Here is a 25,215-nt window from a genome sequence, read left to right as displayed (position 1 = left end):
ATTGGTGGCTGGCAATAGTTTGTTTGTGGTAGCAGCCAGTGCAATGACAAGGCCTAGTGTGTGGCGGTTCGGGTAGACACAGGAAGAGGTGCTGAAGCTCTAAAATTGCTGAACTCAGTATTGAGTCCAGAAAGCTGCAGAGTTCCCAAGTGGAAAATGAGGTGCTGAGCTTTGGAGCACAGCAGCAAGCCCAAGACAAATGTTGGCCAGGGAACATAGTGATGTGTTGAAATAGCAGGCTAATGGAAGTTTAAGGATCATTTTTGAGGACAGAGAATATAGGTGATCTGCAAAGTAGTCACCCACTCTGTGTGCTTCATCTTCGCAATGTAGAGGATACAAAATTGTGAGAGGCAAGTATAGTCGACTGGATTAAGTGAACTGCGGGTCAGTCATTGTTTCAGTTGGAAGGTGTATCTGGGGCCTTGGATTGTGAGGAGAGAGGAAGTAAACTGGCAGGCCTTGAACCTTCTGCTATTGCAATGGAAGGTACCATTGGTGTGTGGGGAGATGTTTGAAGCAGAAGAGGAGTAGACCAAGATGTCCCAGAGGAAGTGGTCCCTGTACAAGACTGACAGAGGAGGGGATTGTGTATCTGGTGGTGGCGTCCCGCTGGAGGTGTCAGAAATGGGCAATTAATAATCTTCAGATGTGGATTCTGGTGGGATGGAAGGTGATGGCAAAAGGATCCTATTGTTGTTGTGGGAGATGGAACAGAGGCCCATCATTGTCAACCACTGGGGTGGGGAATCCTCAGTTGAGGAAGGAGGTGTACATTTCACAGCCTCCTTGTCAATGTTGGCATCATCAGAACAGATAAGGAAACTGGCAGATTGGAATTGTCTTTACAGGAAGTAGAGTGTGAGGATGTATAGTCAAAGTAATTTGGGGCGTCATTAGCTTTGTCATGGAAACTGAGAGGGTCTCAGTGTTTGAGAAGCAGCTGTGCCGATCATCCATCTTTAAATGTATTAAATGTTTTCAGTCTGGAGAAGTACGTAGCTTGTGACAACTTACTTTTTAATGGGGTTGTAAAGCAAAACATTGTTTTCTCAGTGATTGTGTTTGCAAGTGTTCTGCTTTCCACTACATCCTAAGTTTGCAACTATTTTCCTTGCCTTAGTGATAATTTTGTGGCCAGGTTAATTGCTAAAAGTAATCAAGTCCTTGTTCTTGTGTTCTCCAATCTTAGATAAGTCTTTAATAAATCTTGAATAGGATGTAAAGGACCTGGTAATTTAGAATGAGCGTGATCACTATGTACAAGTTGCAATGCCACTTATTATTTATCTGCATAAATATAAAATCCCTTGCCTGTTATTTGCTACCAAACTATTTTACAGCTAAGATCAGTTGGGGCTTTTTTTATACTTTAGGCATGTTTGATTCAAATTCTGCAATGTTATATGTGCCATGTATTTTTCTTAGTTCCTTTTCTTTTCCTTCCAGAATATAATCAGCGTTTTGTGCTCAATATTAACAGAAATCATCGAGGATTTAAACGAGTGATTCAGACCAAAGGAATTAAATTTGAAATATTTCATAAGGGGTAAGGAAAGCAATGGTAATGAATTCTGCATAACAATGTCTAGAGTATCTGGTACACAGATGCTAAGAAAATAATTTCACGCAGGAAATGTGTTTTGCTGTTTGTGATACATGTTTTTATAATAGTGGACCTATTTGACAACTGTAATGTCATGAACTCTCAAATGTTACTTTTTAAATAAAATTCCTCTGATCAATCAGATTAGAATTCTAGAAGCTGCACGTACCTTTTGCCACGTCTTTTTCGGTCCCTCCATGACACACAGCAACTTGAAGAGAAATGCTCCTGAGAGTTACGTGACGACTGGAAACAGACACATTTTTATAGCCTATCACTAGAAAATTACCCTGGGATTAGTGTCTATCAGTATAAAATGTATCATTGTCCTAACGTATTAAGATTCAGCTAATCTCTCATTAATATGCTAATTCAGATCAGACATGGACTACCTTTTAGTCAATAACTGTCAAGAGGAAGAAGGCTTGTTAGGATGAGATGTGAAGGCTCAGTTAGGGCGCTTGAGGGTTACAAGGTAGCCAGGAAAGACCTAAAGAGAGAGCTCAAAAGAGCCAGGAGGAGACATGAGAAGTTGGTGGATAGGATCAGGGTAAACCCTAAGGCTTTGTATAGGTATTTAAGGAATGAAAGAATGACGAGTGTAAGATTAGGGCCAATCAAGATATTAGTGGGAAGTTGTGTTTGGAGTCAGAGGAGATAGGGGAAGCACTAAATGAATATTTTTCAACAGTATTCACTCTAGAGAACAACAGTGTTGTCGAGGAGAATACTGAGATACAGGCTACTAGACTAGGTGGGATTGAGGTTCACAAGAGGTATTAGAAATCCTACAGAGTGTGAAAATAGATAAGTCCCCTGGGCCAGATAGGATTTATCCTAGGATCCTCTGGGAAGCCAGGGAGGAGATTGCCGAGCCTTTGGCATTGATCTTTAACTCGTCATTGTCTACAGCAATAGTGCCAGATGACTGGAGGATAGCAAATGTGGTTCCCCTGTTCAAGAAGGGGAGTAGAGACAACCCTGGTAATTATAGACCAGTGTGAGCCTTACTTCAGTTGTTGGTAAAGTGTTGGAAAAGGTAATAAGGGATAGGATTTATAATCATCTGGAAAAGAATAATTTGATTTGGGATAGTCAGCACTGTTTTGTGAAGGCTAGGTTGTGCCTCACAAACCTTATTGAGTTCTTGGAGAAGGTGACCAAACAGGTAGATGAGAGTAAACCAGTTGATGTGTATATGGATTTCAGCAAGGCGTTCGATAAGGTTCCCCACAGGCTATTGTACAAAATGTGGAGGAATGGGATTGTGGGAGATATAGCAGTTTGGATTGGAAATTGGCTTGCTGAAACAAGACAGAGGGTGGTAGTTGATGGGAAATGTTCATTCTGGAGACCAGTTACTGGTGGTGTACTGCAAGGGTCGGTGTTGGGTCCACTGCTGTTTGTCATTTTTATAAACGACGTGGATGAGTGCGTAGAAGGATGGGTTAGAAAATTTGCAGACGACACTAGGGTCGGTGGAGTTGTGGATAGTGACGAAGGATGCTGTAGGTTGCAGAGAGACATAGATAAGCTGCAGAGCTGGGCTGAGAGGTGTCAAATGGAGTTTAATGCGGACAAGTGTGAGATGATGCACTTTGGTAGGAGTAACCGGAATGCAAAGTACTGGGCTAATGGTAGGATTCTTGGTAGTGTAGCTGAGCAGAGAGATCTCGGCATCCATGTACGCAGATCCTTGAAAGTTGCCACCCAGGTTGACAGGGCTGTTAAGAAGGCATACAGTGTTTTAGATTTTATTAATAGAGGGATCGAGTTCCAGAACCATGAGGTTATGGTGAAGCTGTACAAAACTCTGGTGCGGCCGCACTTGGGAGTATTGCGTATAGTTCTGGTCACTGCATTATAAGAAGGATGGCTTATCTTATGAAGAGAGGTTGACTGAGCTCGGTCTCTCTTCATTGGAGAAAAGGAGGAGGAGAGGGGACCTAATTGAGGTATACAAGATAATGAGAGGCATAGATAGAGTTGATAGCCAGAGACTATTTCCCAGGGCAGAAATGGCTAGCATGAGGGGTCATAGTTTTAAGCTGGTTGGTGGAAAGTATAGAGGGGATGTCAGAGGCGGATTCTTTACACAGAGTTGTGAGAGCATGGAATGCGTTGCCAGCAGCAGTTGTGGAAGCAAGGTCATTGGGGTCATTTAAGAGACTGCTGGACATGCATATGGTCACAGAAATTTGAGGGTGCATACATGAGGATCAATGGTCGGCACAACATTGTGGGCTGAAGGGCCTGTTCTGTGCTGTACTGTTCTATGTTCTATGATGTGGAAGCTTTGGAAAGGGTGCAGAGGAGATTTACTCGGATGTTGCCTGGTATGGAGGGAAGGTCTTAAGAGGAAAGGCTGAGGGACTTGAGGCTGTTTTCGTTAGAGAGAAGGTTGAGAGGTGACTTAATTGAGACATATAAGATAATCAGAGGGTTAGATAGGGTGGACAGGGAGAGCATTTTTCCGAGGATAGTGACGGCGAGCACGAGGGGGCATAGCTTTAAATTGAGGGGTGAAAGATATAGGACAGATGTCAGAGGTAGTTTCTTTACTCAAAGTAGTAAGGGTATGGAACACTTTGCCTGCAACGGTAGTAGATTTGCCAACTTTAGGTACATTCAAGTCGTCATTGGATAAGCATATGGACGTACATGGAACAGTGTAGGTTAGATGGGCTTCAGATTGGTATGACAAGTCGGCACAATGTCGAGGGCCGAAGGGCCTGGACTGTGCTGTTATGTTCTATGTTCTAACTGCAAGCCTGTATCCTGTCATACCCGGGATGCTCCCGTGGTTAAATCATTCTTTCTGAAAGAACATTTTGAAATCTAGACTGTCATAATTATTTTATCTATCGCATTGATGTTGGTCAGTCACTGTTTTTATATTTAATATAAATCTGTATTTTTAGTACATCAACTCGGAGGCAGGTAAACGTTTAAGAATTTTTATTAGACATGCTGAATCTTTTTAATTTTTTACAGTGGATTTCTGAGGAGTGACAAATCAGTGGGAACTGCTCAGCTAAAACTGGACAAATTAGAAACAGAATGTGAAGTCAGAGAAATTGTTGAGGTAAAAGTAACTAATATTTGAAACAATTACAAAAACCCTTTGAGTACTTGGAAGTTTTTAAAAACAATAAAACTGAAATTTTAGAAATTCTTTGTTATTCCTTTTTCTCGTAAATTCATCTGTGAAATTTGTGAGTGCAAGTGACTAATATGCAATCTTGCTTACAGGAAAACCTATTTATATTACTTACTGCCTTCTGTCCTTTGGGAAGGAAACAGCCACAGCCGTAGAGTACTATAAATTCTGTCAGTTCGTTGGTACCTGGCCAAGCGTCCGTTCAACTGCATGTTGGCAAGCAATTCAACCACAATGAACGTTCCAGCTGACTTAATGGGATATTAGTCAACAGCAACAATTCAGGATGGTTTTTCCTTAACCCGTCGTGTGAATATTGAAGCTAATTGAGGTGTCAGCACTGTGAGCTGAATTTAAGACCTTTCATCTCTAACTTGTTCAGAGCTGCACAATTCTAGTACTTCAGCTGCTATGCACTCTGCAGCTTGTTGCAGTCACTATCAGTCGTTAGATAGAATTATACCTCCTGCCAGCAGGTTTGGGGGCATCGGGCTCTCAAATTTTTTGGTGACCACTCCCAAAAAATAGTCAACAACTGAAGACCACCACCCATCCCAGTATCAATCTTGAGACAGGGGATTTGGAGGAGGGGAGAAGTCTGACTTGTCATCCTGCAAGGGAACATCCTCCTTCTCATATGGACCTTGCTGTGGGACATCAACCAGTCCCTAGCAGCCTCTTTATTCCATTCTCTATGCAAAACCACACCACCGCCCCCACCCCAGGGCTTAGAATCATAGGAGTACTTGTCATCCCAGTCTGCCCACTGCAGGGACTACAGAGCTGATACCCAACATATTTGTCTAATGGTTGTCTCACCTAAGTGAGGGGTGGATGTCCTATCTCCAACTAGTTAAAGTTCCCCAGTGGGTTTCCTCCGGTGCTCTGGTTCCTCCCACAGTCCAAAGATGTGCAGGCTGGATGGATTGGCCATGCTAAATTGCCCATAGTGTTCAGGGCTGTGTGGGTTATAGGGGGATGGGTCTGGGTGGGGTGCTCCAAGGAGTGATGTGGACTTGTTGGGCCAAAGGGCCTGTTTCCACACTGTAGGGAATCTAATCTAATCTAATCTAATATTTGGCTATGGGGCTGATGTGATTATACATTTCCTACTGGCTCTTCAACTGACAGCAGGAAATGCCACCACCCAAAACAATTATGTCATTGATCTCTTCATTGCTTTAATTTTATTACGTACCAGTTTTATGAAAATTGTTTTTATTCTGCTTTAGTCTGCATATGCCTTAATATAAAATTAGCCATTTAGGTGAATGGAGTTACTGGTCTTAAACTACTTTTCACTGGGTACCAGTCAAACCTTCCTAGTTTAATATTTGATCTGATCTCTGTGATCCATGTAACTGTCATAAGGGAAACTGCCTCACTGATCTCCACTGTACTCTGCTGGCTGCAAAGACCAGCACCTCTTAGTTAATTATATGATTCATTATCATCAGTTGAAACATTAAGCTTGGAAACTGGAGACAGAAGCAGAGTTAATGTTTTGAAGCTGATAATGAAGAAGTCATGATAATAAAATGTGAGGCTGGATGAACACAGCAGGCCAAGCAGCATCTCAGGAGCACAAAAGCTGACGTTTCGGGCCTAGACCCTTCATCAGAGAGGAGAGACCCGAAACGTCAGCTTTTGTGCTCCTGAGATGCTGCTTGGCCTGCTGTGTTCATCCAGCCTCACATTTTATTATCTTGGATTCTCCAGCATCTGCAGTTCCCATTATCTCTTATCAATGAAGAAGTCATGATAGTTCTGCTGCTGCCAAACTTGCTAGAGTTTCTCTAGCATTCTCTGTATTTGTTACAAGTTATAATATACCCAGTCCATGTAAAACAAATTCTAATAGTATTGTGTACATTACAGATGTTCTAGAGGACCTGAATAAGAACATTAGGCTATTTAGGTACTACTTTTTCAGGATTATAGCTGCAGTATGTTTAGAAGTTAATTTGCATCAAAAAGATTGCACAGGCAGATTACTTCTGTCAGATCTTTTGTACTGAGAATAGGTTAGTTATTCACACTGCTTAATTTGAATAACTGATGTAATATTAAACATTACCAGTTATTAAATAATCTGACAAATAATTCAGAATAGAATAGATTGCATTATATTGTTGTGCAAAGCATTATGTTCGGGTCTGTTCTCTTAAATGTTTTAAGAGTTTCCCAACAAGTAAAACTGTTCGTAACTAAGCCAGAGAGACCAGAATGGTCTCTGTGCCCTGTGAATGAGCTTAAAAAAAAATCCCCCCCCTCTTCTGAGCTTCCGAGTTCCTTACCATTCATGGACTACTCCCTTGTATCATCATTGTAGAATCCCTTCAGTGTGGGAACAGGCCCTTCAGCCCAACAAGTCCACACCAACCCTCTATGCATCCCACCACAACCCATTCCCCCATAACCCACCTAATCTACACATTGCTGAACTCTATGGGCAATTTTAGCATGGCCAATCCACCTAGCCTGCACATCCTTGGATTGGGGGAGGAAACCAGAGCATCTGGAGAAAACCCACGCAGACACAGGGAGAATATGCAAACTCCAAACAGACCAAGGGTAGAATCGAACTCTGATTCCTGGCACTGTGCGGCAGCAGTAGCTACCATCTTATACTGTTTTTACAAAGTGGATTAGTTCACACTTTTTTCAGTGCTAAATTCCACCTGCAAGGGTCCGAAATGAGTAATCGATTTATGCTCATATATAATAAGACCTTCTTTGTCATTGTAAACCACCTGTCCAATATTTGTCTTACTGGATGTCAGCCCCCAAGCATGTAATTTTGGACCTAACTTGCCAAATTACCCTGGAACCCATATCCTTTTACTTTTCTTTCTCAGTCTCCACTGAAAATGGAACCTTGATAAATGTTTTGCTAAAATCCTTCTGAACTGTATCCAGCGCACTAACCTCACCTTTGCGCCAGTCAACTCCTTGGAAAGTTCGGTCAAATTTGTTAGGCACAAATTCCTTTATTAAAATCATGCTGACTTATGCCCTATCAAATATTGGTTCTCCAATGGAGATTGATTATTTCCTTCAGTATTTTCTCCAGTAATTTGCCTACCACTGATGTGAGACTGACTAGTCTGTATGTCTGTGCTTTAACTCTATTGCACTTCTTGAAAAGTGGAAGCACGTTTGCTGTTCTCCAGGCCTATGCCTCAACCCAAATTTTTAATTTCCCTCTTAACACTCTGAAGGTGTCACTCTGCATTGTGTGTACTTAATCTCATCATTTTGTATGACTTCACTAATTCCATTAGATCAATTTCAGATGAGACCATCTCTGATCACTTCATTGAATGGCTGTCTCTCTGACTCCTACTTCTTTCTATGTTGTCAATTATACCCTCCCCCCCCCCCCCCCCCCCCGCCCCATTCATTTAAAACACCAACTTTGGAAGTCAAGGTGAATGGACCACAGTAACTAATCTGCTGTGCTACATCTTAACCGCCATCTTTCATGCCAATCCCCATTTAAACCATGAATCTATCTGACTTCCCCAGAATGTCCCCTCACTCAAATCCGTACAATAGAGTTGAATGAAAATAGCAGACAGTTGGTTTAGCCATTCACTGCCAAATCTGCCTGGACCCCACAAAACATGATCAGACTGCATTCTTGGTGTCTGAAGCTTACTAAACCAGAATCAGTTCTGAGGAAGGGTCCAAAACATTAACTCTGATTTTTGTTTCCTCAACAGATGTTGCCAGACCTGCTGAGTTTCCAGCAACTTCTGTTTTCATTTCATTTCTGATTTACAGCAGCTGCAGTTCTTTATTTGGAATGATACCTGCCTGCTGTTCTCTCCTTTCTCCTCCAGCCTGAACTCCAAGTAGCAAGGGTTCAATGCCACGTTTAGCTAGATAAAACTCTTGAAGTACTTTTAGCACTGTAAATATACAGGTTGACTAGATAAAGTTGCCAGTATTTTTAAATGCATTAGTCTTGTATGCAAATATTCACTAGTTGAAGTATAGCCTTAACATAGAAAGGAGCATGCCAACCTTGTTAAATTACAGTTGTTCTTTAATCATGACTTGTTCAAGTTTCATGGCAATATCATGTTCTGTTATGGTATTGAGTGAATGATGTTAATTAGCTGGGCTAGTTACTTAATGGTATCACTTTTTGTCACAGCAGTATTCACATCCAGCATAATGTCTGTTTGAAAGTAGCAAAGGTGTTGGAAGTTTGACTCACACCCACGCCAGCCCCAAGATCATTTGGAAGTAACACTTTCTTTCTTAACCATAGATTTTTGAAGGTAGAAAATCTACTGGTGGTCGATTGGAACTAAAAGTTCAAATCAGAGAACCTCTTAATGGACAAGATTTGCAAATTAATACAGAAAAATGGCTGGTCCTCGATCCAGCCACTAGGTGAGAACATCTGTAGATAGGCCTGTTAAATTAAACTTGTGATGGGTATTATGTTTACATATTTGTTCCCTACATTAAAGGACAGTATGACAATAGCAAATATTAATAACCTTAATGTTCACCTAGGTCACAGGACTAAAGTTACTGCTTTAACTTAAGGTAGGTTTGTTTTTGGTTTCCTCTTCACCCCTCACCCTAGAACCATGGCTGAGTTATCAAACAATTGTATTACTTCATGCATGTTTTAAATCAAATGATAGCTAAAACTTTTCCATTTGGTCTTGTGTTGTAAAATGGACCTTCAGCTTAGTTTTTTAAGTTCTGAAGTTTTTTGTTGTATTATTGGGTCAAATTTGCTTAATATGGGAATAAACAGCTTAAATATGATAGAGAAATATGAACAGCTATAGGCTATTCAGCCCTTTGTGCGATTCAATATGAAAGATGATGTGATGGGCTGAATGACCTACTACCACACTGCAGAGATTCTATGATCAAATTAGTGAACCTTCTCTGAACTGTCTTTCTAATGCAATTGGCTCCTTCTAGATGAAAACTAAACTAAACTATTTCAGGCATGAGAAAACACAGTAGGCCAGGCAACCTAAGACAAACTGGAAAGCTGATGTTTTGCATCAGGACCCTTCTTCAGATATCCTGCTCCTCTGATGCTGCCTGGCCTGCTGTTCCTCCACCTCCACACTGTTACGTGACTCCAGCATCAGCAGTTCTTAATATCTGTACTCTAGGTATGATCTTCCCAAAGCTTATACAATTGGAGCTAGGTTTCTTTATATTTTATTTGCCCTGTAATAAATGCCCATTGTCTATCTGCCATAATTAGATGATTTGCAAGGCCCCCAGGTCTGTTCTGCAGTCTGTCTCAATTTAAGAAAATATTCTGTCACTAGACCCACTATAGATCACAACAAAGATTCTACCCAAGTTCCAATTTGGCCAACTATATATTTTCTTGACATTAAATTGAGAATGAAAAGATCCATCAACTAGGTTTCTCTAAGAAACACTAATTAATTTGTTGCAAAGTCTCATCAATGACAATGCAGAAATGGTTAATACAATTTCTAGCCTTTAAATAACCCAAAACACACACAGCAAAGATGAATTGATTTTTCTCTGCAGAGGTTCATTTTAGCCAGAAAATGTTTTTAATTCTTGAAGGATAAGAATGAATGTTGCAGAAATTGGTGTTCTTGTTACTGTTACCAAGTCACTAATAAAATTTCACATTTTAGAGGTGCAGCCAAAATGGGAGACCTGCTGTTTGACAATGTAGGCAGGCTAGTCTGTAATAGTGGTGTCTACCTTTTGTAAATGTACAGAATTTGTTTGAACCATCAGTCTCAGACATGGAGATGACTAGGTTCATTCAGTTAAGCAATTTCCCAACACGTATTGGATTTATGCTTTTACAGGAACCTGTTTCATGAACCTAAATGATAAGCATGCTATTGGAGAGAGGTTTGTTCTTAATCATGTAAATTGTGACATTATTGGATTTGTTTATTTCCAAATATGAAAGTGTTGTTTAATATCACTTGACTACTTTTGGATTAGACTTGTTTTTCCAGACTCTATTTTTACTCTAGACCTTCAAGCTAGTACCAACTTTCTCCTCTGTCCTACACCCCACCCAAACCTAGCTATAAAAACTTAGTGAGAATTCAGTAAGTACAAATTACCATCAGATCTGATTTCCCTTCCAATTTCAAATGTTGTACTTGAACTTCGTATATGCTTTCAAGTCTAACTGCAACTGGTCTGCCAATTCAAATAGCCTAGGCCAGTTTGTTTTTTTTTAAAACAGCAACTCTTAGGAAAGTGGTAATACATGCCTGAACCATTTTAGTATAAGGAAGTTCAAGAAAGCTGGTCTTTGCTTTTTATCCTTTGCCGTTTGTGATAATAATTTAGAGTGCACTATTACTCCAGTGCCAACATTGGCATACTTCAGACAGGTTCTTGTTAAAATTAAATTGGATTGTTGCTGCATGACAAAGTCAAAGCTTTGAGATTTGTGAATTGTCCAAAGGGAAACCACCATTTATAATATGAGACAAGGATGCATATAAGTCTGCAGCATCCAATACACCACAATGTGTAATACTAAAAGCCTGGCAGTCTTGATCCTCTTGTATAGTGGCACTTTTTCCAACATCATTTTGAAGTCCAAGTACATTACATTGATGGATCAGAAGGAACTGAACACACTTTTTACCTTTGAGCCATATTAACTCTTGGTATCATCCTCTAAACATCTGGCCATCGCCTCATGAGTAACAGATTTTGGTATTTTCTGCCAGGCAGATGTGAGACAAACTGGCTTGACAAGTTCCTGCTTCCTTGAGTTAAAAGATAAACTAGGGAGGCTTCAGATTCTACCCTTGCTTTTTTTAAAAATCCATAAGTACTGATATTCTAAATATGTAATAGTTACAGCCTCATTAATTGGAAATCAATTTTGGGTCACATGCATTAACAGTTCACTTAAAACAGTAATGCATTTAATTATTCTCTTCTAGGTCAGTGATAAAATTTATGCACTTTTTCATGACGACTGCTATTGGAAAAGAACAGAAGAATCTGAATTGCTGCTATTAGGAACACAACATACATACAAAACCAAAGATGTGAACTATCTATTTAAACCTTGTCTTTATTGAAAATGTGCACATTGAAAACTACCTTACCTTAAAGAAACAGGGCAATGGAATGTAGAAAATTCATGATTATTATAAATAAACTTCCTCTATTTCAAACTCATTAAAATAGTGAAAGTATGTGCCTCATGGAGAAGTGAACTGCTGCCTGGATTTAAAACCTAGGATGTTGACTGTTTAAAAACGAAAATTTTAAACTTGTACAAAAGGCATTGTTGAAAAGTGTTGATTTTCTGGGGAGGGAGGGGAAAAAGGAGGGAGTAGAAGTAGAGTATTTTCAGAAATTTCATTGAGAAATAACAACAAAATGATACAGACATTAGTACAAGATTTGTCCTTGATCTGTACATATTGTAAACTAATAACCACAGTATTTTTTAGCATAGAAAAGTCACAAATTTATGCAAGAATATTTTTATTGCTGTTGATTTAATGTGATAAATATTTAATATACTATGCAGTAAGATTTAAAATTTGGAAACCGTTTATTTGTAGTCAGTTTCTAAAGTGCACATTTGTCTACTGCCAATAGAAAAGAAAAATGGGACAGCATTTCACCTAAATGTACAGTGATTCTGTATATTTGTCTCATATGCAAGATAAAACCTATTTCAATGAAGGAATAACATACAAGTGAAGGAAATAGGCCAGATTAAAAGATAACACCTATTTGCTAAATCTTAAGCCAATGCTACAGTTCTTCCAATTATGGGCATGTTCATTTCCCTTGTATTGATTACTCTTAACACAGACATTTCTAAATGCAAGAAAACAAATATACAGTATTTTTGGCTTTTAAATAAGCACATTTTTATATTTAACTTAGAGGAATTCATTTGACCAAGATTCTGCTTCATTTCGGTATACAAGGATATCTTTCTCTACTTAGTGTCCATAATAGAAGCAGGTTCCCTTCTTGGAGATCTTAAACACTAATCCCTCTACATATGAACAATTATTACATGAGGTGCTCATGCACCAGAAGTTACAATTAACACAGCTGATACCAAATGCAGTATGGCTGAGAAAGTCATTAAAAAAGTCTTATGTTCAGACTATACATAACTTTTATTTCATGGCTAGAGATTACCACAGTATTCCTATAATGTGGCATACAAGGCATAAGTTAAGTGCTTCAAAACTTCAGACAGACATAAGTACATTATATACAAACCAGAAAGATTAACTGCTGATCATGTACAGAAAATACTGTTAAGAGGTCAGTGAGTATTGGTATCACCAACACATCTCATACTGTCCTCATGTGATGCAGTGTTGTTGTAAGCACTGATATGTTCTTAGTTTACTTCAACTTGCGAACCACTTAAATCCTCAAGAATGATAGATATACTGTCAATCCAGGCAATGTAAATGAGTAGCAGAAATTCCAATTTTCATGCTTCAATACAGTATCAGTCCAACAACAGATCAGGTCCATGTGTTTTGGAACAATGAAAAAGTACCCTGTCCCACATTACATTTATCGCAATGATCCATGGTGCATAGTAGATTCAGCAATAATGGAGCACCAGTTTAATTTTAAACAGTTTAAAGTGCAAAATGTCTTTAAATCATGGAGAAAAGTATACCATCAGTGAGAAGAATGTGTTTAGTGTTCTAAGAGAAGCTCTCCAAAATATAAAAGATGAGCTCCATCACAACTGATCCTTCGCTCAGCTGACAAGCTCCACCATGGATTACTGGGACCAAAGCATTGTCCAGATCGTTCATATACTGTGAAGGAAGGGGCTGTCCATTACTACCAGCTTGATAGCCAACCTGAGTGAATAAATAGAAATTTATGCAAGTTCACTTGGTAAACAATAAATATTTCATTCCACTTGAACAAGTACCAGTGATTGGTAACAATTCTATCAGCAGTGTCTGATAATAAGACATGTGAAAAGGTTTTTAAAGCCATCATAAATTCAAGATTGCTCCTATTCCTTCTTCCTAGAATCTATAATTATGGTTTCTGCATTAAATGCTGAATCAAACAAGACAGATTCCTCAATTGCATTATTCAATTTTACATTAACTTGCATTTTTTTTTCCCTTTGCAATCTCCCCCTTGACCAGGACCCTACCATCGAGCATCAGTCCACAACTCCCCCAACTGATCTCAGCTGGATATTTCCCAAGCTCAGTCTCCCAACTCTGCTTCAAGCTTCTCCCCAAAATTCACAAACCGGACAGACCTAATGTTTCTGGCCCACAGAACGTACTACTACTTACCTCAACCTTTTGGTTCTTCCTTATCCAATCCCTCCAGACACAATGTTAGTTGCAGAATTTCCTGTTCACAGGCAGCAACCGCCCCCGCTTCACAATGGACATAATCCTTTTGTTTTTAATTCATTCATAGGGTGAGGGCATTGTTGACCAGGCCCGCACTTACCATCCTTTAATTGCCCAGAGGGTAGTTAAGAGTCAACCACATTATTGTGGGTCTGTTGTCACCTGTAGGCCAGACCAGGTAAGGATGGCAGTTTCCTTCCATAAACAGACATTACTGAACCAGATGGGTTTTTTTTTAAAACAATTTTCTGTGGGTCTCTGGATTAACAGACCAGTGATAATACCACAAGGTCATTATCTCAGAGGCAGCTTCTTCCTGGAAAGTGGTCTTGAACTGTCCCATCTGCCGCCACCACCTTCCTCCACCAAGATGATGCTCATTTTGAGCAACTCCTCTCAGTTTCTTCAGCTCAACAGTTGAGATATTGGATACTTTCATTGGTCCCAGTTGTGCTGGTCTCTGCGGGGTACATAGAACATTCCTTGTTCCAATCCTAATCTGGTCCATCCTTAAAACATTCCCCTGTACATTGTTGCTGCTTCCCTTTATCATTCAGAATTGAAAGTTAGTTAAAAATTTCACTTCAATTTCCAACCTGTTCTCTAGTTACCTGGTCCATCTCTTGACTTCTTCCTCAATATCTGTTTCTGGGGATAGGCTAGCCACCAACATACACTACAAACTCACCGACTCTTATCTGCACTGTACTTCCTCACACCCTGCTCCATCTAATCTGTTATGACTATGCAATTTTCCACAGGGGTCCTCAGGAACGGCCACATTTTTCCTCAAAGGTCTCAATCACTCTTTGGCAAAGAACCTATTCACCCGCTCGAGTCTGCACCAACCCTCCAAACAGCAGTGCTAACCACTGTGCCAGCATGTCATCCCACTACAGGGAGCGACAGGGGCCTTAGCCATATCCAGCCCAACTCCCATGCTTCTGTCCTCACCCCTTCCCTACTCTCCCACAACAATGGTAGGGTCCCTCTGGTCTTCACTTTCCACCCCACCAACCTTCACATCCAAAGGACTAAACCACTTACAAGATAATGTATGGTTTAGAAGGGGTGGACACTAGGAAGTTGTTTCCATTGGCAGGGAGACGAGGACCTGTGGGCACAGCCTTAAAATTAGACGGGGTAAATTTAAAACTGAAATGAGACGACATTTCTTCAGCCAGAGAGTGGTGGGCTTGTGGAATTCATTGCTGTTGAGTGCAGTGGAGGCTGGGACATTGGATGCCTTTTCGGCAGAGATCGACAAATTCTTGATCTCAAAAGGAATCAAGGGCTAGGGGGAAGAGTGCAGGGAAGTGGTGTTGAAATGCCCATCAGCCATGATTTTAAATGGCAGAGTGGCTTGATGGGGCAAATGACCTTACTTCCACTCCTATGTCTTATGTTCCCATCACCTCTAACAGGATGGGATGACCAGGCACATTCCTCTCCCTCATCAGCATTCTGCAGAGACTGTTCCTTCTGGGACATGGTGCTATGTTCTTCCTCCATTCACAATATCTCTCACTCCCATGCTATCACAGAATGTAGAATACCTGCACATTTACTTCCTTCCTCCTCAGCTGCCAAGGCCCCAGACATGTCTTCCAGGCAAAGCAGCAATTTAACTGTACTTCAATCTAGTGTATTTATTATTCACAATGTCATTTTCTCTACCTTGGGAGATGAAACACAAGCTGGCTGACTACTTTGCAGAATGCTTACAGTCTATCCAAAAAGTGACCCCAAACTGCCAGTTGCCTGCTACTTCAACACACCACCATGTTTCATGCCAATACTTCGATCGCAAGCAGAGCGCAGTGTTCTCGTGAGCCTCAGTGCAAGCTTGAAGAACATCTCATTTTCCACTAGGACTCAGCTTCAAGAGGCATTTAACCAGCACCTGGACAAATACATGAATAGGAAGGAAATAGAGGGATATAGAGCTTCAAAGTAAAGACAGTTTTAATATGGAATGGCAAAATGTGTCGACACTGGCTGAGAGGGCCAAAGGACCTGTTCCTATGCTATATTGTTCTTTGTTCAATAACTGGAGATTGATTCCACCCTTCCATGTCTTGTACCTATACCATACCCCAGTCCCATGAAGACAAGTTGCTTTTAGAACAGTCACCCATTATCACATTCTTCAGGTCACATTCAGCATACCTCATCCATATTATCACTTAGTCAGCTTATACCTTGACCTGCTCTCCATTACCTCCTTGTTTACTACCTCATTCTCTCTCTCTCTTCTCCCCTCCTCAAAAAAAAACAAAAATCACTGGGCTCCATCTCCACCTTTCAACTCATGTTGAGGCAGAGGGGGAGAAAGATAAGTACCACTTGCCTAGCTGTTAACGGTTTTGATCAAGAGTCATTGGACTCAATGTTAATCCTGCTTTCTTGCTACAGAAGCTGCCAGATCTGCCGAGTTCCTCCAGAAACTTGTTTCTGCTCATAACTGAGTAAACCTTGGAAAGTGGTTGAGACAGGCAAGGCAAAAACTAAACACCATAATTGCTTCCCCCATCCCTGAAATCATGACAATCCAAAGCATTAATAATCATCCAGAGAATTTTTCATACAAGTTTACACATCTGTGGGAAAAGTCTAACTTTGTGAGAAACAAAGATGAATTATTAGTCCAAGCTTAGTTTGTCTAGATGCAAGATTTAGATTTAGGTACCTGGTCTGAATCAAGTGTGACACGAAGACCCAGTTTTGCCTTTCCATCCTCTTTCAGCAGCTTAAGATGAGGGCAGAGTGCCAAGCAAAATGCCTTAGCTACATTCTCTGTAAGTTTGCTATGATCAGCTGGGTCACTGAGACTACTGGGCTGGTCCTCACTCTGTAGGAAGAACACCTTAAAAAATAAAAAGACAAGTTCAAATAAAGTTACTAAACAAATCACATGACTGGAATTCCTGGACTAAACAAAGAATGTTTCTACACACAGCCTTTTTGAGATAATGTTTTACCATTAAATGTTGATATCAAGCTACTTTAAGAGAATAATGACAATCAAAAGCTTAATCAAAACAATAGGTTTTAAGGACCATCTTAACAAGTGGTATGTGCCAGACAAGTGTTGAAAGGAAATTCTAAAGCTTAGTACCAAGGTAGCAGAAGGTACATCCACCAACTATAATTTGCAAGCAGCCAGAACCAGAGGCATACACATACCAACAAGGGCTCAACGAGATTACAGACAAAGTGACGGAGCATAATTATGGCTGGATTTGAACACAAGAATGAATGTTTTATTAGTAACTCACCTCCAAGAAAATAAGATATCCATAAAGAATTGACCTAACTGTGATATCAGGCAAATACTACTCTCAGCAAATAAGTGAGATATAAAAGACATTTAAAGTCTTGTAGATTGAGAAAGTTTCATAGAACATTACAGCACAGTACAGGCCCTTCAGCCCTCGATGTTGTGCCAACCTGTCATACTGATCTCAAGCCCATCTAACCTACACTATTCCATGTACGTCCACATGCTTATCCAATGACGACTTAAATATACCTAAAGTTGGCGAATCTACTACCGTTGCAGGCAAAGCGTTCCATTCCCTTACTACTCTCTGAATAAAGAAACTACCTCTGACATCTGTCCTATATCTTTCACCCCTCAATTTAAAGCTAAGCCCCCTCGTGCTCGCCGTCACCATCCTAGGAAAAAGGCTCTCCCTATCCACCCTATCTAACCCTCTGATTATTTTATATGTTTCAATTAAGTCACCTCTCAGCCTTCTCTCTAATGAAAACAGCTTCAAGTCCCTCAGCCTTTCCTCGTAAGACCTTCCCTCCATACCAGGCAACATCCTAGTAAATCTCCTTTTCAAAGCTTCCACATCGTTCTTATAATGCAGTGACCAGAAGTGTACACAATACTCCAAGTGCAGCTGCACCAGAGTTTTGTACAGCTTCACCATAACCTCTTGGTTCCGGAACTCGATCCCTCTATTAATAATAGCTAAAACACTGTATGCCTTCTTAACAGCCCTGTCAATCTGGGTGGCAACTTTCAAGGATGTGTGTACATGGACACCGAGATCTCTCTGCTCATCTACACTGCTAAGAATCTTACCATTAGCCCTGTACTTTGCTTTCTGGTTACTCCTACCAAAGTGCATCACCTTACACTTGTCTGCATTAAACTCCATTTGCCACCTCTCAGCCCAGCTCTGAAGCTTATCTATGTCTCTCTGCAACCTACAGCATCCTTCGTCACTATCCACAACTCCACCGACCTTAGTGTCGTCTGCAAATTTACTAACCCATCCTTCTACGCCCTCATCCAGGTCATTTATAAAAATGACAAACAGCAGTGGACCCAACACCGACCCTTACGGTACACCACTAGTAACTGGTCTCCAGGATGAACATTTCCCATCAACTACCACCCTCTGTCTTCTTTCAGCAAGCCAACTCCTGATCCAAACTGCTATATCTCCCACATTTCCATTCCTCTGCATTTTATACAATAGCCTATTGTGGGGAACCTTATCGAACGCCTTGCTGAAATCCATATACACCACATTAACCGGTTTACTCTCATCTACCTGGTTGGTCACCTTCTCAAAGAACTCAATAAGGTTTGTGAGGCACGACCTTCCCTTCACAAAACCTAGCCTACACGTGACTGGACACGACAGACAAAATAGCATGGCTAATCCACCTAACCTGCACATTTTTGGGCTAAGAGGGGAAACCCATGCAGACACAGTAAGAACATGCAAACTCCACACAAGCAATTCAAGGTTGGAATTGAACCCCGGTCCCTGGAGCTATGAGGTAGCAGCACTCTCCACTATGCTACCTTGCCTAGTAATCTTGAGATTACAAACCTAGAATCTTGATTTTCAACGGACTACTTTAACTCCCTTTTTGCAGGACCTTGTCACACTTCCTCACTATGTACTGACGTGCACCGTTACCTCTGGTTGTTTGTTCTCTCTTTTCAGAATACCTTGTGCCCACTCCTTGACCCTGAAGAATGAGCAATAAATGCTGACCAGCCAGCAAAGACTGCATTTCTTGAATGAATAATAAAAAAAGTATCAAATTTCATTTCTCAAACGAGTGATGAATCCTTTTCTGCTGACATTTCAATGCTAGAACTTTGCCATCATATTCTAGAGATTAATGCCTTAAACGACATGTCAGGAGAACACAAGAATCAGAAGTAGGAAATGGCCATATGGCTTGTCAAGCTTGTACCCCTTATATAACATGATCATAGATAACTTTGGCCTTAACCATACTTTTACCCTCACTCCCTATCATTCTTTGAATCCCCCACAAATACAAAGATCCATTAAATTCAACCTCAAATATATTCCATAATGATGCATCCAGAATGTTCTAGGTAGAGAGATTCCCAAAGATTCATAACCCTTTAGGTGAAGGCATTTCTCACGTCATTTCCAACTCTCTTATCCTAAAATTATAAAACTGAGAAAACTGAAGATAAATTTCACACATGCTTGCATCTTGCATAAGCCATGATCAAATATTACCACAAAGAGATGGTGTCCATCCCAAGATGTTCACCAAATTAATGCAGAAGTGCAATACTGACCAGCAACAACATATTTTGTTACCTCTGTCCATCTAATGACTTTGCCATTTGTTTTGAATTCTGATCCATGAAATATCTTCACACTTGCAATTTCATCCATGGATTTTCCATCAATTGGACTGACAACACTACAAATTTAAAATCAAAAAACTCAAAATAACTGCATTGATAATTTAGTACATTACAAATCAGGATTATTAATGCCCTAATGTAAAGCCTCATTTTACTGAAAGCCTATTTGAGTTTGAAAACAAGAATCAACTTCTATAGATTATTCACAGGATTGTTCCAACATAGAATACAGCACAGAAAAACTGCACTAGAATTGAAGAAACAGATCATCAGCCAAACAACTGTGATATGAAAATACCACTCAGATAGCTAATTCCATGCATTACCATTTTTAAACACTAATGTCTCGCCATCTAACAACACTTTCACAAGTAAAGGAGTAGCTAAATAGGACAAAGGAGCAAGAAGGCAACCCAAAGTCCCCAGAAGGACTGCCTAAAATCATGTACAATGGCCATGCACTTAAACATATTGCCAAAATACTAGAGAGAAAAATGGTGCTTATTGTTATTCAGAGTATTTAATTTCCTACTACAGTCACTGACATTACACCCAACCACTCTGGACAAATCTGTGCTAATTTCCACACTGTAAAGCCATTTTAGTTTAATTATTTTCAAAGAAGTTTCCCTCCTGCCTTAATTTACCCTTTATTGATATTTTTGTCATCTTCTGTCCACTGTATGTGAACATGTTCCTGTGGTTCTTCTGCATCAATTTTGCCACATGTTATGGTAAAATCTTTCATCTCTCGCAGTGCCTGTCGCAGAGAATCCATTGTTTCAGCTGAGATCTGTACCATCATACCATCTGAAAATACAAACATTCAAAGTAGAAATTCATTTACAGCAAGACCAAAATAAATTTTGCACTTTGTCACCATTTAATGTAATACAGTCCAGTAATAAAACTGCAATCTATTGGCAGTGTTACGTAATTTACAAGCCATCAAGATTTAGTTACCAGGACAGTAAAAAGGTACAGCTTTTAAATGCTACAAATGGTGAATCCCCCAACTCAAATGATATTCATTTTATCCTTGGGCAAGCTAACAGTGGATGATAATCAACAAATACAACATTTTTGTTTTGTTCAAAGTCAGAAGTGACAGAACACCAGATTATGTCCCAACAGGTTTACTTGAAATCACAAGCTTTCAGAGCATTACTTCTTTGTCAGGTGAGGATTAAAGAATCAACCACATAGCTGTGGGTCTGGGGTCTCATGCAGATCAGACCAGGTAAGGACAACAGAGTTCCTTTCCTAAAAGACATTTGTGAATCACCTGGGTCTTTCCAACAATCAGCAATGTAGTAGATACTTAATACTGAATTCAAATTCCACCATCTGCCATTGTGGGATTTGAACCCAGGTCCGCCAAAACATTAGCTGAGAATTTGGATTAATTGTCCAGGACAATACCACCAGGCCACTGTGCAGTAAAAATAGGTTGGCAGTCAGATCCTGGACCTATACATATCACACTAGTACTTCAGCCTGGTTGTTGGCAACACCGTATCATCTCCACAATGGAGGAGTGAAACTCAGGAGGAGTGAAACTCAAGAGAAGTGTACCCAACATCTGAACACGATAAGAATTAATGGATGGAATTTACAGCTTCCTCACACTAGTATTTTATTCATTACCATTACCTTCTACAATGCTCGACTTGGCCAAGTAGCCAGAAGATGATTTCAGAGCACCACTGAACACGAAAAAACTGGCTCCTGTTACTGCAAAACAGAATTATGAAAAAAAAGTCATGCTGTGAATCATCTGAATGTTTATTTACTGCTATCAAGAGTCATTCAATGAATGTATTATATTTTTGCAGCCTCTACTTGACAAATGAACATTATATTTACAAACACAACAGTAATTTTACAGAGCAATACATGCAAACAAAAATCAAATCAAACATATGAATAATTTTAGCATTTAGGTAACTTCACATGCACTTACCCTTTCTGGGCTGGTTGTGGATACTGATGGCCTGTGTTTGGTAGTTCCCATCATCATTCTGAACACATACCAAATGTGAATCTGCCTTCTCGTTGAAACAAGCTCCGAACGCTAACACATGCTCATTGGATTTGTTCATGGCTTTCATCATCTTAATTAGTTTGCCCACATTACAAAGGAGAAAGTTAAAAATAACCAGTGTTTAATTCAAACTACTACAAACTCCATTACAACCTGCACAAATTGCAAATTACCATACAATCTTTAACTCTTTAAATTCATTCAGGGATGTTGATATTGTTGGCTAGGCCAGTATTAATTGCCCATTCCTAACTGCCAGAGGGCAGTCGAGAGCCAACCAAACTGTTCTAGGTCTGGAGTCACATGTAGGCCTGACCAGTTAAAGATGACAGATTTCCTTCCAGGAAGGTCCCCAAAACATTCACTGAGTTTCTGAATTAATATGTTTAATTACTAGGCCATTGCCTCCCTGGCATTTACAAAATAGATTTTAAGAACAACATATACAATTGTTCAAGGCTAAGCCATAGGATAAATTTCAAAAAAACAGCAGATTTTTGGTTTACTAGGTATTGTATTGTATTCTAAAATCGACAAGGGATTAGTTTTCGGCAACATAGAAGTGGCTGATAGAGACCCTTATTCAATTAAATAAGTAACTCTTCACATGCTGATTATGTAAAGAACCATAGTATCTGGGGTGGAAACATTTGATAGTTAACGATTTGATGCAATTCTGCTTTCTCACCACAAGATGCTGCATTAGATTATAGTTGTAACTGAGCATATCCTGAACAAATATGTAACTACCAACACCCTATTTAAAACACTAGTTCCTCGCTTTTAATTGGAATAAATCTCAAAGATTTACTCAAGCCAGATTCAAAATCAGTTTACTTGGCTATTATAACCTAGATCTTGACTTTTGTTCAGCTGCACATTTTATTTTGCAATTTATGTTTAGCAGTTGCTGTGTTTGTCATTACTAAATATTATCCGCTAAGTGTCTGAACGTTAACTCTACTACTTATATTTATCTTCTGCAAACTCTCAGAACACAACTTATTACTGGAATGACAATTTCAAGAATTAATGAAACAGCATTCATTTTAGCCACTGGTGACATGGCACTTGAACTCACGCCCTTATCACAACTGAATGGGGCCTTCCTGGACAGCCCAACTACTAACGCATACGTTCATTTGTAGAAACTAACCATTGAACGATAAATAAATATAGAACATGGAGTAGCCTCATTATTATGCTTTTCACAGATTTTATACATATGAAATCTAGAAAAATCACTGCCCCAAACTTATGATAAATCAGCATTATCCAAGAATCAAGTATTACACTAGAATAATTTTATAAAATAATTTTAAAAACTCAAAATATTTTATACCAATCCTTAATACCAGCTCTGATCACGAGATTCAGGAGTTTCAAAATAGAAAACAAGGGGATAACATGTACCTTTGATAATATTTTTGAGAAATAGGAAAAAAAAAACTTACTTCACACTAGACTGGAGCTTTATCACTTGCAACTAGGCAGAGATCTTAAATTAAGTTTTAAGATGAAAACTGAAACCTATTATTTGGGACAAAATCAAAAGCAAATGGTTGAACATTCCCAAAAATATTGTTAATTTGTCACTTATTAAAATTCTCAAAGAGAGTATTGATTTTTAATAGGACTTCTTGCAGATGCTAAAAAAAACACTTTGAAAAGCATATACACACACACGAACAGTGTGAAACTGGAGGAACACAGCAGGCCAGGCAGTATGAAAGAACCAGGCAAGCTGATGTTTCAAGCCTGAAGCTGCCTGGCCTGCAGTGTTCCTCCAGTTATCTCAGACTCCAGCATCAGCAGTTCTTACCATCTCATAATATACGTGCTTACTCCAGGTTCTGTATTTATCGTTCAATATCATTTTCTACAAATGAATTAATGCATTCAGTTGGGAAACCCCGAAAACCCTTATTCAGTTGTGATCATTTGTAGCTGTGAGAAGGGCCTTCATTCACAGTTCTTCAATGTTTTGAAGAAAAATAATCAATAAACAATATCAAATTAAAGTACAGTCGCCCAATTATGGGGCTCAAGACTATGATCAGTTAAAAATCCCATTAGCTACCATCTGAGCCAGCTATCAAATGCTTCTACAAAACATTCAAAGACTTAAACCTCCAGGAATTTCACAAAAATTCACTATTTCCATTTTATATGTGTGTAATGTATTGCAAATTTAACAAGTTCATCTCCATAAATAAAAAGGTAATCTGATGTTTTACAGCCAGCCCATGCAGCTCCTGCCACCAAAGACATCAGTTGCACCACATCAGCTGCCACAATACAGGCTAAGTGTCTAACTGACGACCTCCCCTAATGCCCTTCTAGTCGACAGAAGCAACGTGTTAGAATTATAGACTCTATTGTTATACACGTTACTGAACGGTATCAGAGCAATTATCCACAAGACAATATGGTGGCTACACCCAGCCATGACAGCACAGGCTGCAGGAGGTGGTGTCTGTGCAAAGTATGAGGGGTTGGGGAGGTGACATGAAGGCTGGGGTTTCGCTTGGAGCATTGACAAACGCTGGCTGTGGGAGCAGAGGATGTTGGAGGCTTGCACTGGGGGCAAAGAAGGATAAAATAAACTACTTTCATTCTGTCGTGTTGACTACTTTACGTCCAGGCAGCACCATATTTGGACAGTTGTTTTTGTCACTCAAGAGTGATGCCAGCTTTCCTTCTGTTCTGTTCATAGGAAATCCAATTGTTATATTGTAGATTCAAATGATCACAGAATGAAATACTGAAAGCATCCTTCCAAGGAAGCTTGGTACTCTTCCATGATAACAATTAGCAGCATCTTAACAGGCATCAGGGTTATCTCCATTATCCAGAAGGCCATTTGATATTTATGAAAACCATTTTATTGCCTTGCAGGTTTAATGTAGAATTGAACATGAATGCTAATACAGAATAGTAATTAGTTGACTTTAGCAGGTGCAGTGGGACCAAGGTTTAGAACTATTTTCAATATCCTCAGATTTATAAGAACAGCAGGAAAAGATTATTCCACTTCTGTAATTAGCACATAAAGGAGTTGCAAACATAGCAATGTATTTAATTAGCAGCTTTTTAAGTAATCTAGATTTGGTACCTCATTGTATCGATTGCTGGGTATATGGATACATGTTTTCCTTACTTCCATGTTCACAACAAGTCCTTGCACAACAGGTAACTTGTACTGGTAATTCCTAAAATCCTGAATGAAGAGCTTTATTTAACTAAGCTATTAATACAGTAACAGCATATTTCTGAAAAAAATTTGCAAGATTTATGCTCATAAGAAAATAGAAAAATAACAGTACTGTTATGGTGTCAATAAATGATGCAAATAGTATT

General features: G+C 39.5%; 2 protein-coding genes across 9 annotated transcripts in view; one reads left to right on the top strand and one right to left on the bottom strand.

Annotated features, from left to right (window-relative positions):
* The window catches only part of cc2d1b (coiled-coil and C2 domain containing 1B), a 59,641-nt gene extending 47,269 nt beyond the window's left edge, over window positions 1-12,372 (top strand). Inside the window, exons 19-23 of one of the 4 annotated variants that reach the window (XM_048539274.2) lie at window positions 1,450-1,549; window positions 4,601-4,691; window positions 9,046-9,170; window positions 9,297-9,329; window positions 11,714-12,372. In XM_048539274.2, coding sequence (XP_048395231.1) covers window positions 1,450-1,549; window positions 4,601-4,691; window positions 9,046-9,170; window positions 9,297-9,309 — 329 coding nt within the window. In that variant the 3' untranslated portion in view covers window positions 9,310-9,329; window positions 11,714-12,372. Of the gene's footprint in view, window positions 1-1,449; window positions 1,550-4,600; window positions 4,692-4,858; window positions 5,109-9,045; window positions 9,171-9,296; window positions 9,330-11,713 lie in introns of those variants that run through there. The other 3 variants (XM_048539276.2, XM_048539273.2, XR_007248429.1) reach the window with 3 other exon arrangements.
* Window positions 12,318-25,215, bottom strand: part of LOC125456272 (zinc finger FYVE domain-containing protein 9-like) — a 103,717-nt gene continuing 90,819 nt past the window's right edge. For all 5 annotated transcript variants that reach the window (XM_059647942.1, XM_048539267.1, XM_048539271.1 and 2 more), the window contains 7 exons: window positions 24,971-25,075; window positions 21,775-21,925; window positions 21,465-21,545; window positions 20,459-20,621; window positions 19,762-19,867; window positions 16,839-17,015; window positions 12,318-13,630 (listed from right to left, as the gene is read on the bottom strand). In XM_059647942.1, the coding sequence (XP_059503925.1) occupies window positions 13,469-13,630; window positions 16,839-17,015; window positions 19,762-19,867; window positions 20,459-20,621; window positions 21,465-21,545; window positions 21,775-21,925; window positions 24,971-25,075 (945 nt within the window). In that variant the 3' untranslated portion in view covers window positions 12,318-13,468. The remainder of the gene's footprint in view (window positions 13,631-16,838; window positions 17,016-19,761; window positions 19,868-20,458; window positions 20,622-21,464; window positions 21,546-21,774; window positions 21,926-24,970; window positions 25,076-25,215) is intronic.

This window comes from Stegostoma tigrinum, chromosome 8 (genome assembly GCF_030684315.1).
Source record: "Stegostoma tigrinum isolate sSteTig4 chromosome 8, sSteTig4.hap1, whole genome shotgun sequence".
In the NCBI taxonomy this organism is placed as follows: Eukaryota; Metazoa; Chordata; class Chondrichthyes; order Orectolobiformes; family Stegostomatidae; genus Stegostoma; species Stegostoma tigrinum.
The sequence above is the reverse complement of the archived record's forward strand: the minus strand, read 5'-3'. Positions and strand labels throughout refer to the sequence as shown.